Source organism: Oreochromis niloticus, linkage group LG22, assembly GCF_001858045.2.
Source record: "Oreochromis niloticus isolate F11D_XX linkage group LG22, O_niloticus_UMD_NMBU, whole genome shotgun sequence".
Classification (NCBI taxonomy): Eukaryota; Metazoa; Chordata; class Actinopteri; order Cichliformes; family Cichlidae; genus Oreochromis; species Oreochromis niloticus.
Window position 1 is genome coordinate 1,704,298 of NC_031985.2, and position 19,849 is coordinate 1,724,146.

At 43.8% G+C, this 19,849-nt stretch overlaps 1 long non-coding RNA gene, 1 pseudogene and 1 gene segment (V, D, J or C); 1 reads left to right on the forward strand and 2 right to left on the reverse strand.

The window, feature by feature from the left end:
• Positions 1 to 4,155: 4,155 nt before the first annotated feature.
• On the forward strand, positions 4,156 to 13,885 carry LOC102081415 (Ig kappa chain V-III region MOPC 63-like; annotated as a pseudogene).
• Positions 13,886 to 18,000: 4,115 nt separating this feature from the next.
• LOC102081339 (Ig kappa-b4 chain C region-like) lies at positions 18,001 to 18,373 on the reverse strand. The segment is given in 1 exon segment: positions 18,001 to 18,373. A coding segment is annotated over 1 exon segment (306 nt).
• A 339-nt stretch (positions 18,374 to 18,712) lies between these two features.
• LOC112843451 (uncharacterized) lies at positions 18,713 to 19,849 on the reverse strand. Of its 2 annotated transcripts, none has more exons than XR_003215788.1 (2): positions 19,708 to 19,849; positions 18,713 to 19,588 (listed from the first exon to the last, which is right to left on the reverse strand). It is a non-coding gene; the product is annotated as an uncharacterized LOC112843451 (long non-coding RNA). The 2 variants fall into 2 exon arrangements; XR_003215789.1 differs by having other exon boundaries at positions 18,713 to 19,585; positions 19,708 to 19,822.

A 19,849-nucleotide genomic window follows, 5' to 3' on the forward strand; every position in this document is an offset into this window, starting at 1 on the left:
AAGTAAACAAACAATAAATATAAGAAGAGTAAGAAAGTAAATATACACTTTAGGACTCGGGGTAAAGGGATCAATAACAATTTATAATTCATAATTTACAGTTTGATGATTTAAAGTCTCACACAACCCGTCGAGGGGGGGGGGCTGCTTTCAAATAGAGCACATTTCATTCATAATGTTGTAAATCCAAGCCCATTATGTATTCATGATTTGAATCCTGGGTTGTGTGAAATGTGAGCTAAGGTGTAGGTCTGTTAGGTTATGTTGTGGTGATCCTCGAGTTGGGGGACTTGTGTTCTTACTGGAGTGCAAAATGAAAACCAAGATGGACAAGAAAAGTTCAAAGCCATCAGGTGCATCAGGTCTGTGTGTGTGTGTGTTTGGGGGGGGGGGCAGAGGGAGTGTTCGCCCAGGGTGCCAAACAGGCTAGGACCGCCACTGTCCGCACCTACACGGGTATTTTTGTTTCGTCCACACGTAAACAGCGTTTCGAATCACCGAAAACTGAGATTTTTTTAAAACTCCTTTTTTGCGTTTACGTGTGGACGAGGATTACAGAGTTCGTCATGCAACGTCAAAGGTATGTGCCTTTTTCACGTCACGCTGTGCGCCACGTTATTGTTTACATGAGATGAATTGCAGAATGGCAGATAGAGACAAAATTGTCATGGTTGGCTGTGTGGCAGGCAAGCAGAAGTGGTGGACCCAAAAATGCAGAACTCTTGGAGACGGGAATAAACTGAAAACGCAGCTTTATTGCTGGAAGAACGATTCGCAAAATAAAACTTACAAAAGCAAAACAAAACTCTAAACCGAGGTGCTGGAGGACTGGGGCCTGTTCTTCGTACCTCGCTAAGTAAGTTAGCCGGATTTGAATGTTGACGATTTCTCGTGATCTTGGATCGTTCGGTTCTCCGAAGCTCATCTGGGACTTGCTGTCATAGCAACAGATCCGTAAGCGTAAACCTGCTCGGGAGCAGGCTTACTTTATGTAAACAGGATTAGATCGCGGCCACTCAGGTATGTCCGCTGCAGTTATATGAAAGCAAGAGCGATATTTCGCCACTGTTTTACCATAAATAAATATTATCAATGTAACTAAAGATAATGCAGCATTTGATTCTTTTATTGATTTCATACAGATACATACAGGTCATTTCAGAAAAAAAGGGAAATGTACTATTAATCATTCTATTACATGTAGTAGATCATGTCAGATGTAATTCATATTTTAGAGTAGTAATAGTAAATTACTACGTGCAATCAAGATGAGAGACCACGGCTACAAAAGCGAAGGTGGATTTGGGAAGTCTGTCGCAGCCATGTCCTGTCCGTTTGTACGCGAGCAAGGAAGGTGCAAGATTGATAAGGAGAGTTTACAGAATTTAGCGTAGATTGCGGGATAGACAGGATCCTTTAGCTCAGCGCGACGGTGTGCTCATAGAGAGATATCGATTCTCCCGTCAGGGTATTATTTACTTTTCTCTCTCTCTCTCTCTCTCTCTCTCGATATATATATATATATATCTCCCAACTTACTGTGCATGCTTCAGTCACCCCTTGCATGGGAACAGGTCAAACTACACACAAGAAAACCCACAATGTCAATAAATGTCACAGTACAAAAAGGGGTGTGACGAGGGGGTGCAGGACCACCACCTGTCTTTATTTGCTCTGCCCTTTTCTTGGTTGCTGTTATGAACAAACAAACAGATTATTTCAGGGTCTCTTGTCATAGACTAAAAGCAATATAAGTGATAAATATTACCATTCTGTAGAATATTCTTATATTTCACTTTTACTTGTTCCCATGTTCTAGTGGGTCCTGTTGTGGCTCTAATGTGAAAGAGGATATAATGTAATATAATATAATAAATTACTTACGAGTTTAATTTGTCAGCAACTTTCTGCCAGCCCTCTCTCCTTGCTTTTGCAGCCTTTGCAGTGTTCCCCTGCGTTTTAATTAAACTCTGAAACTCCTGATATCCCTCAATCAAGAGTTCTTGGTCTGCTGCCGTGAAATACTGAGCGCGCTCCTTCGACATCTTCGCCGACCAATCACAGGGTTGCCGATCAATGTTTCTACTATCGATGCGTAGCCCCTTTTAAGCCACCCAGTGATCTCAGATTACTTCATCCAGCTATACTAATCGTCAACAACAGGTGTGTTCGGAGAACCGGATTAGCGAGCTCAAAGTTAGCGCGATGATTTGATCTTGGATGTGTCATTTGATCTTGGATGTAGTAAGCGAGGTACGAAGAACGGACCCCTGGACATTACAAACACACAGCAAGTTGAAGGTACGACGCGACAGGGAGCACAGGAAAACACAGGGCTAAAATACACATGGGAGTAATTAGGTAATGGGCAACGGGAGGGAGACACAGCTGGGAGAGATTAGGCTAACGAGACAGGGGAGGGGTAAAACTGAACACACTGACATGAGACATGAACTTTCAAAGTAAAACAGGAAATAAGAAACAAATAACAAAACCGCAAAGTTGACACAGAGAGAAAGACAGAAAGAATATGGCACAGAAAACAGAAGACAGTGACCTAAACTAAAGGCCAAAACACCAAATGAGATAAGGAGAACAAAACCAAGAATAACCCTTAATACAAAATCAAACAAGCACAACTCAAAAACCCCAAATAATTCATATATTTAGCAAACCAAAACAGAAACAGAAAAAGCTGGGTCAAAATTGACCCAGAACCCTGACAAAAATACTGTTAATCTGACTATCTGCAGTTTTACACACTTGCATACACACACGCAGTTACTGTCCCTCCATTTAGAAAGGCAGAGGCGTCACGGTGTGATTATTTTACGTGTAGTTCTCCAAAAGTTGATTCTGTTCATCTGGACGTAGCGTTTTGTGGGAGAAACGTTTCGTCACTCATCCAAGTGACTTCTTCAGTCTCAGACATGTAGTTGTTTTTTTCTTCTGTGTAATAATATTCAACATTGCTGTCAATGCAGTTTTCAAAAAATGCCTCTCTGTGCAAAATGGGTTTAAAAACATAAACAGCTGTGGGATCCTGTTTGTCCGTGATTTGAACCGGGGGAACAAATCGTGGCAGTGCACTGTATAAAGAGCTAACATCTCCAACATGTCAGGAGTAGTTAGTCATTACCACAAGTGTTTGTGAACTAAAAATCAAGAATGTGGGATCCTGTTTGTCCGTGATTTGGAGAGCCCAGCGCTGCTCCCGACGCAGGGAAACTAATTTTGCAGGGGAGACCTACCTTGGCACTTGTGCAGGTGAAGCCAAAGGGAAGATATGCTTCACCATATTTTCTAGTCTTTGGCTTAGAATGAAGTTGGTTTGGAAACATATTCAATGATGCTTCATCTTCTGCTTCGCGTTTGTGTGGGAGCCCTGTGCTAGCAGTGTCCAAGCATTTTGGGGTTTTTTTCCCTTTTCATACCGCGCCCCCCCTGCAATGGCTCTGCCCCCTAGGGGGGGCGGGCCCCACACTTTGGGAAGCTCTGAGTTAAAGTAAGGTTCAGGTCCAGATGAATGAAGATGGTGGGTTAAAAAAACAAATGGTGATATTTAAAATTGAGAAATCGATTAAGGAGAAAGAATTAAGTCATGTTCAGCGTGTTTCAGTCTGAATGTGTGCTCTGAATCTTCTGTGAACTCTAACAGTGGGAAGTGAAAACAGCCCGGCTGTGGGACTGTGGGGCTTCATATTCATGAAGTTGAAAGTTTCCACCTGATTAAACAGCAGTGACGAGACAAAGACGCAGCTGTGAGCACAAGTTTCCATCCACTCATTGTGGCCATGAATGTCAACTCAACAGGAAAAAGAAATTTTGCTGGCGGCTCTGTAGAGATACATCTTTAATGCTTCCAGCTAATGAGAGTTCATAATTAAAGCAAATGAAAGGTGATGTTTGAACTGTTGTTGCTGGTTTAACCACTGAGTGTCAGTAAAGCACAGCGGCCTGACCTCAGCTTGGTACAGTAGAATTTTATTTTATGTTATGAACTTTTTCAGTTTCTGTCAGGATAACTCCTGGTTACTTAAATAACATTTCTAAAACAGATTTCCCTCAGATGGGTTGGACTTGAATTATTAAAACAAACTTTACATTCATTTGATTAAATACATTTGATTTGTAGACGATCCTGAGAAGACTGTGGACTTTATAATAACGAGCGTGCAGCGAGTAGAGCCACGAGTGAGGAGGAAAGGTGGTGATGTGCTGAGGACGGCTCCAGCTGATTGACTCTGTGTGTTTGCATACGTGTCCTGCCTCTCTGCTCCCAGCCGTTAAGAGGCCAGTGTGGATCAGTGTCTGTCCAGGACTTTCAGAGACACTGACACGCCGGCAGCACAATGATGATGTCACTGACTCTACTGCTGGCCACCCTGGGGCTCCTTGTTCAGGGTGAGACTCTCTGTGAGCGCTTGGCTTCAGCGTGAACACTGAAATGAGCAGCAGTGACCTTCTTCCATCTGTTCTCCATCTTCTGTTTGGATGCTGATCGTCTTTCTCCACGCTGGATTTGTCTCAGTAACCCTTCTCCTCTTTTTCATCCTTTCCAGGTTCATCAGGACAAATCATAGTGACTCAGTCTCCTGGAGCTCAGTCTGTGGTTGCAGGGCAGTCTGTCTCCATCACATGTAGAACCAGTTCAAGTGTTTACAGTATTTACTATAAGAAAAACCTGCTTTCCTGGTACCTCCAGAAACCTGGAGGAGCTCCTAAACTCCTGATTTATCATGCTACATCTCGTCAGTCTGGAGTTTCAGATCGTTTCAGTGGAAGTGGATCTAAAACTGACTTCACTCTGAGCATCAGAGGAGTCCAGGCTGAAGATTCAGGAGTTTATTACTGTCAGAGCGTCCACTGGTGGAACAATCAAGACGTGTTCACACAGCGTAACAGCGCAGTACAAAAACCTCCCTCAGTCAGGCTGACACAGTTCAATGGACACACACCAATGTCAGATACACATATCAGCAGCATTAATGTGCACAGCTTAGTTTCCCACTGACGTACTGATTTTTACATAATTATGACCCCAAATTCCTGAACATCAGGATGGTTCCCAAGATAAACACAGCAGACGTTTTCCATGAGTAAGATTAGTAAAGTCAAACTGTGCTGCCTCAAACATGTGGAAATGACACCACACACAGGCGTGTCTCAAAGCACGTCTGACTGTTATCATGTTTTCTGATGGTCTGTGTGAATGCACCAACAACATCAGCAGTGAAAGTAATCTAATATGAATGTGTCTGCGCAGACTCTCTGGATGACCGAGAGTCTGCGCAGACACGTTGGTCTAAGCAGCTGGAAAGAAAGCGACACATTTCTTTAAGTTTCATCTGTGAAGCTTCATCAGTTCTAAACCAAATGGTGAGAGTCCCACCGTGTAACATGAAAATACTTCCAGTGTGTTTCACTGGTCAGCCTTACACAACATGGGAGGATCATAGCTATGACATACATTCAAGCCTGTTATGTTGCAGCCTTTCTGACTTGCATGATATTGTGAAGTGTGAAAACTGAGAGACAGATTGAACAGAGACCTACTCAATCTGTGGTCACTTTGAGATGAACACAGTTAGCGCTTTGGTAAAATCTAACTTGAGCCTATGTAATTGTGTTCTTTTGTGGCTCTTTGTGTTCTGGATGTTGTGTTACCAGCACACAGCGGGATCTCTGTGTGCTGACCAGGGCAGAGCAAGAGTACACAAACAAAGAAGAAGTGGGTGGCAGTAGCTCAGGAGGTAGAGCAACCTGCTGCTAACTGAAGGTTAGTGGTCACACACTGGAGTATGAATGTGTGTGAAAGCACTTCAGCATCGTCTGAATGTGTAAGTGAGGCGTGTTGTACAAAGCGCTTTAAGTTCCCCTGGAGTAGAAGAACCAGTCCATTCACCATTTAAGCACAGATCCTGGTAGAAAGTCAAAGTAAACGTTATTGTCATCTCTGCTATACAGAGACGAGACTACGAGGCTCCAGTTCAATAAATATAGGAAGAGTAAGAATAACCATACACTTTGAGACTGAGGTAAGGGGAGTAAATGTACACTATGAGGTAAAAAGAGTTAATAACTGTCTAAACTTTACAATTTACAATTGAGATTTAAAGTGACTTTGAAGTGGTTTGAAATGACCAACGTAGCAGCTTTACAGTGTGAAATAAAGTGATCAACATGAGCAGGATTCCTGAGAGTAGGATTGACCATAGAGCAGCATCTGTATTTACAAAGGCAGTGGTGTGTGGAGTCCAATAGAGTCAGTTAGTGGTTTGTTAATGTCCCTCATCTCGTCATTGCTGCTGATGAGTAGAGATGGGTATCGTTTAGGTTTTATCCGATACCGGTGCCAAACCGGTACTTTTGAAACGGTGCCGGTTCTTAAACGGTGCTCGAACCGGTGCTTAAAGAATGGAGAACACACACTTTGTCCAAAAACCTCTCATGTTTAGCTATTTTTTTGTAAAAAGATCACAAGCCTTTTCTGCAGCTATAGGGCATATATGGTATAGTGATGTGTCGGTCGCGAACGAAACGGCTCTTAGAGCCGGCTCTTTGAAGTGAACGTTGCGAGCCGGCTCCTTATTGGGAGCCGTGTTTTTTTTTTTTTTTTTTCTCTCACCCTCTCTCTCTCGCACTTTTTCCCGCTTCTCTCCGCACGCAAGCCTTGTGCTTTGTGCTAGGCAGAGGGGGGAGGGGCAGTAGTTACACTGGCAGTAGCACAGGAACAGAGCGGGAGGGAGAGAGAGAGAAAGAGCCAGGGACAACAACGTCACATTAGAAAGGTATAGTAATCATCCACAGCTATTTTCAGTTGCAGATGATAAAGGATTCAGAAAGTTTATTCATGCAGGCCCATATGACAGAGAATCTTCTTTTTGTTTTCATATTTTAATTTATATTTAATTGTGTTGTGGTTTGCAGTGTTTTGTGTTTTTTCACTTTAAATTTGTTTAAAAGGAAAAAGCTGAAAATTTAAATAGTTAAAAGTTGAAATGTAAATAGTTGGTTTTTGTATTATATGATTTATTTATGACATTTTATGTGGAGTGAATAAATAAAAGTATATTTAGGGTGGCCCCTAGAGACAAAGCACGTACAAACTGAAAACACGTACAAAACACAACAGAAGTGCTCCAGGATGCTAGGGGACAGTGTTGAGCTTTTGGTTCCTAGTGGCTACACAAGCCAGGAAGTACCAACGACCGGATTTGGTGTGTGGTAGTAACAGGTAAATGAACTTTTTTTTTTTATTATTTGAATATATATGCAGTGTTGGGAAGGTTACTTTTAAAATGTATTCCACTACAGAATACTGAATACATGCCCCAAAATGTATTCTGTAACGTATTCCGTTACGTTACTCAATGAGAGTAACGTATTCTGAATACTTTGGATTACTTAATATATTATCGTGCTGTTTACAACTACGTGAATGTACTATTGCTGTGATTTATTACTGTTACTGAAGGTCCGCGGCTCCGAACCGTAGTAAAGGGACCTCGGGCTAATACGGTGGGTTCTGTGTCGGGCTGGTAGCCGAAAACTAGCTTTACTTTGTTGTCTGGGTCAACTTTGCTTGCCAGACAGAGAGAGGCGTTGAAAGGCTCCAACGGAACTTATTGTTTCCGGAGGAAAACACGAACACAGTGTACAGTTGAGTCTTAATAGCTTACTTACAAATGGGCTCGTCAGGCACTCTTCTTGGCTGCAGTGGTTATTATTATATTTACATGCTTCCAGCTCCCGTTTTTGCTCCGTGACAGCTCGGACTTTTCCTTTCTCTCCCTCCCTCGCTCACAGACACATAAGGTGTATGGCAGTCCATTCTCGCTGCAGCACGGACTACACTGCCCATGAGGCTACATTCTTTAGGGCCATGCCTGTAGCATTCTGCCTTTTAGCTTAGCACAACAACAACAACAAAAAAGTGCTCTCTCACCCAGGAAACATGCAGAGAGAGAGCGCGTCACCCTGTAACCATGGCAACCGTAACGCTGCCGCCTGGAACAACATTACGTAGCTGTCAAACAAACCCAAACAGTCCTGACCCGCGACAATATGAAACAGGGAAGTACCGCAGTGTAATCCATTTATTTCAACAAAGTAACTGTATTCTGAATACCACCTTTTTAAATGGTAACTGTAACGGAATACAGTTACTCATATTTTGTATTCTAAATACGTAACGGCGGTACATGTATTCCGTTACTCCCCAACACTGTATATATGAGTGCCTGTGTATAAATACACAAACAATACACATATGCTTCCAATTGTGTAATTTAAGTGATCTAGGTAGCTCTGTTTGGGAAGTTCAGTTAACGCTAGGAATGTGTTTTGGAGTTTGTACGTGCTTTGTCTCTAGGGGCCACCGTATATATTTATATCTAAACATATATAAATAAAACCACGTTTGTTTTTTACATTAGTAATTCCTTTTGTGCATAATTTTATATTGTTGTTAATAATAAATTAATTAAAACAACAAAACAATCTGAAGAGCTGGTTGGGAGCTGAAAGAGCCGGCTCTTTTTAGTGAGCCAAGCCGAAAGAACCGGTTCTCTAAAAAGAGCCGGAAATCCCATCACTAATGTGGTATCACTCTTGGCTGGAAGCAGTGCTTAAACAATGGAAAAAACACAAACTTTGTCCAAAAACCTCTCATGTTTAGCTGTTTTCCACTTTTTCTTTGGTGATTTTAGCGTTTTTGGCCAGGGTGAAGGGAGTATCAGCCATCAAACAAGACAGCCGCATGTAACTACGACGGTGTTTGCCTTACATGCATTAATTTAATAACGTGCTTAGCCTACTTAGCGTAAATTACACAGGAACAACACCCAGAGAAGAACGGCTGCTGCTGCCATCATCATCCGTCATCATTTCTGCTACACTGGCAGGGCTAGGGGCCTGGACTCTACTCTTCGGGTTCTTGGGGGATGTTGCTAACTCCGGGTCTGAGGGTCTGAGTTGTAGTAGATGTACTCGGTGTGAGGTCTCGCAGCAAGCTATCAAACACGGCGCATTTCTCGGCTTTTAAAAAAACGCTATGCGTCACCAGGTGTTTCATCAGATTCGAGGTGTTACCTCCTTTGACAGTATCACAGTATCAGCTTAAAGCACTTGTTGCAGGCTGCTGAGTTTGCATCTTTTGCTGTGAAGTACAGCCAGACTTTTGACCGCTTCGCCTTGGGCGTTTTTAATCTGTAGCTCTGCTCTAAAAGAACGTACGTACCTGGCCCCGCCTGCTATCCTTGGAAAGGTAAAATGATTGGCTAGAATCCAAAGTGTATGACATCTCAGGGGGAAAAAAAGCACCGAAATGTGCGCTGGTTTTTGGTCTGGTTACTACCGTTTATGTCAGAACCTGTGCCATAATGCCATAACCCATCCCTACTGATGAGTCCAACCACGGTTGTGTCGTCAGCAAACTTGACGATGTGGTTGGAGCTGTGTAGGGTGGTGCAGTCGTGTGTCAACCCCACAACAGTGGGTTGAGAACACAGCCCTGAGGAGCTCCTGTGCTCAGCCTGATGGTGCTGGAGATGTTGTCGCCGATTCGGATGGACTGAGGCCTCTCTGACAGGAAATCTAGTATCTAGTTGCAGAGAGAGGCGCTCAGTCCCAACTTGCTGGGTTTGTCAAACAGTTTTTGGGGGATAATGGTGTTGAATGCTGAGCTCAAGTCCATGAACAGCATTCTGACATATGCGTCTTTCTTGTCTAGGTGGGAGAGGGAGATGTAAGGTGCAGGTCGAGCTGTTCAGCCGGTATGCAAACTGCAGCAGATGCAGTGAGCAGGGGACATTGCTCGTCACATGTGCCATGACACGTCTCTCGAAGCACTTCATGATGATGGGGGTCAGGGCAATGGGACGGTAGTCAGGCGGATACTGAGGATTTCTTTGGCACTGGGATGATAGTGGTGGACTTGAAGCATGCTGGGACAATCGGCCAGTTGAACAGTGCAGTCTCTCAGCATGCGACCTGGGATGTTGTCTGGTCCAGCAGCTTTCCGTGGGTTGACCTTGGTGAGAGATCTCCTCGCATCGGCTGCAGGCAGAGAGATTGTCTGGTCGGTGGTGGGCGTGGCTTTCTTTGCTTGTGTGTTGTTCAGTGTATCAAACCATGTGTAGAACTTGTTCAGCTCCTCAGGAAGTGTGGTATCTCCATCACAGCTGCTTGGTGCAGGCCTGATTGCCCTGCCATAAACTGTGAGAGTCTTTTGTGGTGTGGAATTGGCTCTGGATCTTTTGTGCATGTGCACGCTTTGCATGTTGGATGGCACGGGCTCTGGCTGTTCTGAGAGCCGGTTTACCTCCAGAGTGGAAAGCAGCATCTCTCTCTTTCAGACATGCACGTACCGCTGCAGTGAACCAGGGCTTCTCACTGGCTCTTGTGGTGATGTTTTTGGAGACCATTACATCCTCTGTGCACTTACTGATGTAGCAGGTCACAGATTCAGTGAACTCGTCCAGGTCCAAGAAGCCACTTTGAGTGGCTGCCTCTTTAAACATGTTCCAGTCTGTGAACTTGAAGCACTCCTGAAGCGCTGAGACAGCCTCACTCGGCCAGACTCTGATGGTTTTCCTGGCTGGTCTTGTGCGTTTCAGCAGTGATGTGTACATGGGCAGCAGCATCACAGTGGCATGGTCAGATGAGCCGATGTGTGGGTGCACAGCTGCCTTGTAGGCCCCGCGCACGTTGGTGTAAACTTTATCCAGGCAGTTGTTCCCTCTGGTTGGGAAGTTTACATCTTGTTGGAATTTGGTGAGGACTGTCTTGAGGTTTGCATGGTTAAAGTCGCCGGTTACGACAAAAAAACCTTCCGGGTGCGCCTTTTGGAGCTCGTTGATATCACAAGACAGTTCTGCTAGTGCCAATTGGCATTAGCATTTGGTGGGAATACACTGCTATAACAAGTATCGAGGAAAACTCTCTTGGTAGATAGAACGGGCGACACTTTACTATTAGAAACTCCACCTGTGGTGAGCAGTGGCGACTCACTTCATCCGAATTCGTGCCCCACAGTTTGTCAATGTAGATGCACAGACCACCGCCCCGGCTCTTACCAGACAAGGAGGCTTCTCTGTCGGCTCGATAGCATGCTAGGCCGGTTAGCTGGATAGCCGAGTCAGCAATGTCTGCGTTCAGCCATGTTTCTGTGAGGATGAAAACAACAGTTCTTAACTCACGCTGGATTGAGTGCTGGAGCCACGGATAATCCAGGGAGCGAACGTTGGAGAGCAGGATGGATGGAAGTGCTGTCGGGTTAGCCTTTAGCCTAGCGCTAGCACTGGCACGCTTTCCTCGCTTTTGTTTACATGTGCAGCGCTTGCGTTTCGGCCGGCTGTGCCTCACTGCCTCGATGGGGGGGAGTTAGCAAACCCAGAATCCGAAGTTTCTCTGTTGGCAGATTATTCATGGAAATCGTGCTATTTTTCCTGATTCTGAGCAGAAATTGTCTGCTGTGGTTGGTGCGCATCGTTCTTCGGTCGCGATACACCATAGAAAAAAACACTGAATTTTGCCGGCACGCTATCAGCCGCTGTATGCTCGTGGCGCCGCCGGAAGCCAAGTGCAAGCCAGTGTGGGCGTCAGTAACTGTGGAGGTCCTTTACATAAGGTCAAGACAAACAGCCTCTAAAGTACCGTTTGACTGGTTGGCTTCAAAAAAGATGCAAACAACAATAAATGTGGAGCGATGAACTTTAAATACCTTTTTTTACATAAAACTGAAAAGAGAAAGGAAAGACGCTCACTTCTATAATATCTGGGAAACAGGCAGGAGTCACTGATGATGATCAGCTGCATTAAACGCTGATGATTCAACAGATCCTTCCACTGTTTGTGCTCATGGTGACAACACAAAGCACCAAACTGTTTCTAAACTTCATAGTGCATTGAGCCACAGCCTTACCTGGGTACACTGATCGTGTCTCAGGATGGATGTTACCAAAACACTGAGTATTTTCTTCTAGAAATGCTCATGATGACTCCAGAATGCAGACTCAGTTGAATTGGTTTCTTGGATTCTGTGTTTCAGTATAAAAGCTAAATATATTTGTCTGCTATCACACACACACTGAGAGGTGGTCCGAGGGCTAGGCTGTATTTTATCCAGGTGTGGTCTGATTCAGTAGCTGGTAAATACACTGACTTTAAAGTGGCACTGGTTTGCAGCTTCCACCTCACTCAGGTTGAGGTCTGGACTTTGATTGGACCTTTACAACACCTTGATTCTGTTGGAAATTTGCTGCTCTCTTGGTTTTTTTGTCTGTCCTCAGGTTCAGTTTGATGAGATATTGATTGTGATTGTGGCATTAACAGACATGTGAAACCTCCAGACTAGCAAACTGCCAAAATCACTGATGGATGCTACGATTTGGCAGCATCCATCCATGCACTTCCACTTATCCGTTTGGGTTGTCTAGAGCCCAGGGGTAATTCAACATATCTAAATTCATTAAATTTAAAATAAATTCTTCTTATTGTGATTTCTGTCACTCTGAGTGGATTTCCCTGTAGCAGCTGTGTTTCACAGACTGTTTGTGTTCAGAGTCAGAGAGCCGTGTCTCTCTACAGGTTTTTGTACGACGCCTCGATCAGTTTGTATCACTGTGGCACACGTTCAGTGGAGGAACCAGGCTGGATGTTGACTGTAAGTTTCTTTGACTTCTACATGAAATTAATCGAGATTATTTTGCTGAAAAGGTTAAAAAACATTGGGGTTTATTTTCTGATTTTTAAATCATTTGGAATAATTTTGCAGATGATATTTAGTTTGATGAAGAAACTCGTTTTTCTCTGGTCATTTTCACAGTGTGTACATAACCATCATTTATAATGTTATTAGAAAATACCGTTAGTTATTGGAAAGGCTGCTTTAGTTCATAATTCTGTCCACAAAGATTAGACTGAAAAATGTGACTCAAAGAAAACATATTATAGTATTAAATGATATTTTTCATAATAATGACCAAAGAAAGAATGTGTAAAGATTTTTCCTGGGAATCTTTGCACGTGTTGTCCTCAGTCTTCCTTTTTAATGACATGTAACATCCTCATTCTAACATAATAATGTGACTGATCCAAGCACATGCTACACTAGTATGTTTATTGGAGATGTAAAAAGTCTTTGAGGCTTTAAAGAATATCTAAATGTTGAGGTGAGCCTGTGGTCATCTTCAGCAGTGATACCTGTAAATCTACATTTGACTTTGTTCATGAAACTAAACTGAGATTTTCCTGCTTACAATATAAAGCGCCTTGAGGCGACTGTTGTTGTAAAAGTAGATTGAACTGAAAAACGATCAGTGAGCTCAGAGAGGGAAGTAAAACACTGAAGACCAGAACCAGCAACCTCCCCAGCTGCAGCCAACAGGGTGGAGTTTCTCTTCTCGTTGCATGAAATTTCTTCATATTATCTCTCTGTGTCCTCCTCCAGTAGGACAAGTCGCACCCACCCTGACGGTGCTGCCCCCCTCCAGAGAGGAGCTGCAGCAGGGGAAGGCCACGCTCATGTGCCTGGCCAACAAGGGCTTCCCCTCAGACTGGAGTCTGTCCTGGAAGGTGGACGGCAGCAGCTGCAGCAGCAGCAGCTGGGAGGAGGGCAGGAGCCCCGGGGTGCTGCAGGAGGACGGCCTCTACAGCTGGAGCAGCACCCTGAGGCTCCCTGCAGACCAGTGGGAGAAGGTTTGCTCTGTGACCTGTGAGGCCACCCAGGGCTCCCACACTCCTCTCTTACAGACACTGAGGAGAGACCAGTGTTCCCAGTCCTGAGCTGACTTGCTGGTTTTCCTCTGCAGGTGTCTCTCTCTTTCTGTCACTCATCCTTGTTTTGTTCATCATTTCACTGTTTGACACAATAAAGATTCATTCAAAGAAACTCTCGTTCCATCTCCGCTCTTTTTAACTTGCAAGAATTGAGATCCTTTCACGATAAGAACAGTCGTTCTTCACTCAGGGGTTTCAAACTCGCGGCCCGGGGACCACTTGCTGCACAAATATTGACGTGAAGAAATATAATGCAGTTTGTCCCTTGAAGCAACTTTTTCTGTTCGGGAGGGAAGTTTTCAGTGTGTTAGCTAATATAGCCATGATATCCTATTAGAGCAATTAGAACATGCTGTAGGTATTACAGGTACTGTGCTGCAGTGGTTTGTATCATATCTATCTAATAGACTCCAATTTGTGCATGTAAATGGAGAGTCCTCTTCACCCACTAAGGTCAATTATGGAGTTCCACAGGGTTCAGTGCTAGGACCATTTCTGTTTACATTATACATGCTTCCCTTAGCCAGTGGGTGCAATACTGATCATTTACACACAATTTATTAAGTTCAGCTTCACAAATCTGATCATTTTCTCTTTCACAAACCTGTCTGTGCACACAATTGTCTAAACAACTATCTTCACTCACAAAACCTTGATGTGCACCAATCGCCCGACACCCACAGATCACGTCACACGCCCACGTGGGGGTTTCAGCCACAGCCAGACAGATACACAAATGTAAGCTGCTTTCAAGTCCCAGTGTAAAAACTGGGACATCTGGTCTTTCACTGTGTACCTGCGTTTTGTTTTGGGTTTTTAGTTTGTTTGTTTTTTGTTTATTGCAAATAAAGTGGACATTTGCATGCATGCAGCAGCATGATAAAGAGTAAATATACTGCAGTTTACAATACACAACAATAAACAATTCAGTTAAAATAAAAGTGCCACAGGCGCCTGCCTGGCCTTGTGCTGTGAGAGAATGCAGGAAGTGGAGTGTTTTTGAGGCACACCTGGACAACATCACTGACACTGTGACATCCTACATCAGTTTTTGTGAGAACGTAGGTGTGCCAACTAAAACCTTCTGCGTATACAATAACAACAAACCCTGGTTTACAGGAAAACTCAGGAATAACGACGCCTACAGGAGTGAGGACCAGGCCAGAAACATACTGACAAAGGAGATCAGGGTAGCAAAGAGGCGCTACACTGAAACACTAAAAATGGGTTTTCAGCTAACAATCATCTTTCCCATGAAACACTCTGTCACTGTTTATTAATTACAGAGCTGTTGGCCTGATGTCTGTAGTAAAGAAATGAGTGTTGACCTATCTGCAAACATCACATGCTCCCTGGTAGACCTGGTAGACAGTGCATCACTGACAGATAAAGGCATCCAGCACCTGGAAAATTAGCACTAGTGACCCAGTGGAGGTGTCCTACACAGATGGCTGCACAGCTAATGTCAAGTGTGTCAAAACCTGAAGTTTGCAGATGACATTACAGTCATCAAACTCATCGAGGACAGCATTCCCAGGATCAGGTTCTGACATCAGGGTTTGCTGGATTGTGTTGTCTATTTTCCAGGTGAGAGTGCCGATGGTGCAAGTGAGGGTCTCATTCTCAGGGGTAACCCGAGGGCACACAGGACACAGAGTCCCCGTTCACCCGTTGCCTACTGGTGGTGGTCAGAGGGCCCGGTGGCGCCAGTGTCTGGCAGCCTCGCCTCTGTCAGTGCGCCCCAGGGCAGCTGTGGCTACAATGTAGCTGCCATCACCAGTGTGTGAATGTGTGTGTGAATGGGTGGATGACTGAATGTAGTGTAAACTGCTTTGGTGTCCTTAGGGACTAAGTAAAGCACTATACAAATACAGGGCATTTACCATTTATTTTTAAGTCACTACATATTTCATGTATTCCATGAAGGATGAATGGAGTGAGGTAAATATCAAAGATAAGAAAGTAGTGTTGAACTGAAAACAGGGATGAGTTTTCTGTGAAAGGAAGAAAATATATGTTGACAATTGCAAACAGTCATGAGACCAAAGTTTCATCAGTGATGTGCTGATGAGCTCACTGACTCTGTGTTGCTGCTCCCAAACGTTATTTTTAACAACTGAAAATGTCCACAGCAGGTTTCAGTACCGGCAGACTCGTTATGGTTGTGTGCTCTGAAAAAGTTCAGTATAAAATACACTGAGTGCTTCGGTTTTTCCTCCAGACTCTTAGAATATGTGAGGAGGAGTGATTGAAGTAAACCTACGATTAAGTGTTGTTAACATGGTCTGAATGCAGGTGAGTGAAATGTGCCTGAAAATGATTTGGGAGCGTAGGATTGTAAGTTTTAAATAAAAGAAAACTGACATAGTTGTGCTTTCATTTAAGATCGGAGTGTCAAATTTAAATGAGCTGTGGGCCAACGCTGACACTGTCGTCTTATTGGACGGCCACTTTAGTGTTCAAGTAGTACAAAACAAAAACCACACAAATATTTCCTAAAGTGTTTTGTTTTGTTTTTTTAAAAATTTAAATATTGTATAACATCAACAGATTATTTTCCTTCTTCTTAACTAACTGAAGCCTTTCATTGAACTACCAAATAAACACACTGGTCCTCTCTGTCTGTGCAGACATGTAGCAGCACTTCTGCTGTCATTGTGTTCGTACTTAACAGAATCAAAATGCAGACATAAGTGAACACAATAATGTTTGACTCCGTCACTGTCACTCTTCATCTACAGTTTACAGTACATGTGCTGATCCATGATGGAAGCTCACACCTTATTTCTAAAGTCCTGGCTATATTTTTTATCATCTAAAAAATATAGCCAGAGTCCGCTCTATTCTCTCTCGGGCCAACACGGAGATGCTGATGCATGCTTTTATTACCAGTCGCATTGATTACTGTAATGCTCTGCTCTCTGGTCTCCCCAAAAAGAATATTTCACCTTTACAACTTTTGCAAAACTCTGCAGCTCGTGTGCTGACGAAGACCAGAGGGCGGGCCCACATTACACCGGTTTTACAATCGCTGCATTGGCTCCCCGTGTGTTTCAGGATCGATTTTAAAGTTCTTTTATTGGTTTTTAAATGTCTTAATGGTCTTGGGCCTTCTTATCTTTCAGATCTGCTTTTACCATATGAACCCTCGCGGACCCTGAGGTCCTCTGGTACTGGCCTTTTGATTGTCCCTAAAGTCAGGACACATACTCACGGAGAGGCTGCTTTTCAGTGGTATGGTCCTCGACTGTGGAACAGCCTGCTGGAGGAGCTCAGGGCCGCAGAGAACGTTCATGTTTTTAAAAACAGGCTCAAGACCCACCTTTTTAATTTAGCTTTTAACTAACGTTTATTTATTTAATGCTTATTTATTCTAACCTTTTATTCTATTTATATTATTAATTTAGGTTTTACCTAATATTTATTGATTTTATTCTTATTCATTTTTTATCTTCTTACTCTGTTTATACTTATATTCATACTGTATCCCACTCTTATTTATTTTATTTCTTTATCCTGTTTATATTCTTATTAGGTCATATCTCCAGTGTTTCCTCGGAGGGGGCTCTCTGCACCGGGGCTGTGATCGACCGTGGCTGCTGGGGCTCTGTGGGTCCTCTCAGCCTGGCTGGGGGGCATCTTTGCCTCCCTCCTGCTGCGTGCCCAGCCTGGAGGCTGCGGTCTGTGACCGGCTCCCGGTGCAGACAGCTCGGTGCAGTGTTTCCTCACTTGGCTAATGCGTACCCAGCTTAATATTATTCTTTAAGTGTGTGTGTGTGTGTGTGTGTGTGGGGGGGGGGGGGGGGGTGGGGGGTGGGGTGGGGGAATGTGTGTATTCATGATCGTTTATGTTAATGAGAGTGTGGGGAGGGTGGGGTGGGGTGGGGTGGGGTGCTTTTAACCATGTAAAGCACTTTGTGCTACAGTTTTTTGTATGAAAAGTGCTTTATAAATAAAGATTGATTGATTGATTGATTAAAGTCACCACAGAGAAATGACAGCATGTCTTTCAGCTCAGTGTTTGACTGGATTTGATACAGTCGCTGTTCCCATTATGAGCAGATCATGAAATCACTTCAATGTGAACAAACATGAAGAACAACTCTGTTTATTGTGAAAGGATCTCAATTCTTGCAAGTTAAAAAGAGCGGAGATGGAATGAGAGTTTCTTTGAATGAATCTTTATTGTTCAAACGGTGAAATGATGAACAAAACAAAGACGAGTGACAGAAAGAGAGAGACACCTGCAGAGGAAAACCAGCGAGTCAGCTCAGGACTGGGAACACTGGTCTCTCCTCAGTGTCTGTGAGAGAGGAGTGTGGGAGCCCTGGGTGGCCTCACAGGTCACAGAGCACACCTTCTCCCACTGGTCTGCAGGGAGCCTCAGGGTGCTGCTCCAGCTGTAGAGGCCGTCCTCCTGCAGCATCCCGGGGCTCCTGCCCTCCTCCCAGCTGCTGCTGCTGCTGCCGTCCACCTTCCAGGACAGACTCCAGTCTGAGGGGAAGCCCTTGTTGGCCAGGCACATGAGCGTGGCCTTCCCCTGCTGTAGCTCCTCTCTGGAGGGGGGCAGCACCATCAGGGTGGGTCGAGCATCACCTAGGAGACACCAATCGGCTTAGAGGACAGGGAGCACACGGCACAGCTGGCAGTAACACCTACACTGTGTGAGAGTGGATCTTTTCCTTTAAGGACTTTCTGACAGATGTTTTTCTGCTCCACCAGTCACTCACTCACACAGTGTTTCACTTCCCTTTAACAAAGCTCTCATGCACATCAGCGCACTCACTGTCCTCATATGACCTGAAGCTCAACAAACTGCACTGGGGCCAAACTGTTACACAGCATCTCAGTAATTATCTTCAGCATCAACTTCTAATTATATGCATGGTTTTAGTGTTTAATACAAAATATAACACACTTTGAACAAATATTCAGTTATTTAGATTCAACATTTTAATCATTTCATTTGGTGCATTTCTACAATCATAGTTACTGTTAAACTATCACCAGCTGATCATTTCACTGATAAAGACATTATCTGCTAAATCTAACCAGTGAGAATATTTCAACATAAGCCAGATTTAAACAAGATAAATATTCTCAGACAGTTTCAATTCAAACTGAGGTCAAACACAAAGTGGGACATTTTTAAAATTCACAGATTTGTCAGAAACACTAAGAACTGATCTCCAGTCACACTGTCCTGAATCCTTTTAATTCTGCAGCAGATTTAAAGAGTACATTTACTTTAATCCTTCAGATTGTTCCTGATTTAAAAATGGAACATGTGAGGACAGGTTCAGTAAAGGAGCTAAACAAAAATGTGATGTGACTGAGTTCAGCTCACAGGAAAGTGATGTTATGTTATTGCGGTACATATGCCAAATTATCTACTTTCTCTATGTAAAAAACAAAGAAAATAGATGCAAAATGCAGAAAACACTGCTGATGAATCCTGTGCTATCTGATAGATCCACGAGAGTAATCGAGTCCCACTTGGAGTCAGTCTGAGTATTTCCACAGTGAGCTGCTTTGCATCAGCAGCACCATGCTCCAGTGCTCTGGGAGAGTTTATAGTCCTGACAGTTGAACACTGCATGACTGACAGCTGTCCTTCATCACAACAGACGCCACAGAAATCCTCCTCATCAAAAACATGACTGTGCTCTGCGTCCTCATCTGGACTCTCCTCTGCTTCACTCAGGGTGAGGAAAATCATTTTTCTGTCACGTGAAAATCATTCAGAGTGTAGCCGAGTTTCACCTCACCATCTAATGTTCAGAGTTTCTTCTCTCCTCAGGGTCTGCTGGACAAAATGTTGTGGTGACTCAGTCAGCATCCAAATCTGTGCAGCTCGGTCAGACTGTAAACATCAACTGTAAAGTCAGCACACAAGTAGCTCACTATTCTGGTTCACGATACTACCTGGCCTGGTACCATCAGAAAGCTGGAGAAGCTCCCAAAGCTCTGATCTACTTAACATCAGACAGATTTTCAGGAATCTCCTCCAGACTGAGTGGAAGTGGAGCAGGGAATGGCCTTGACTTCACTCTGAGCATCAGTGCAG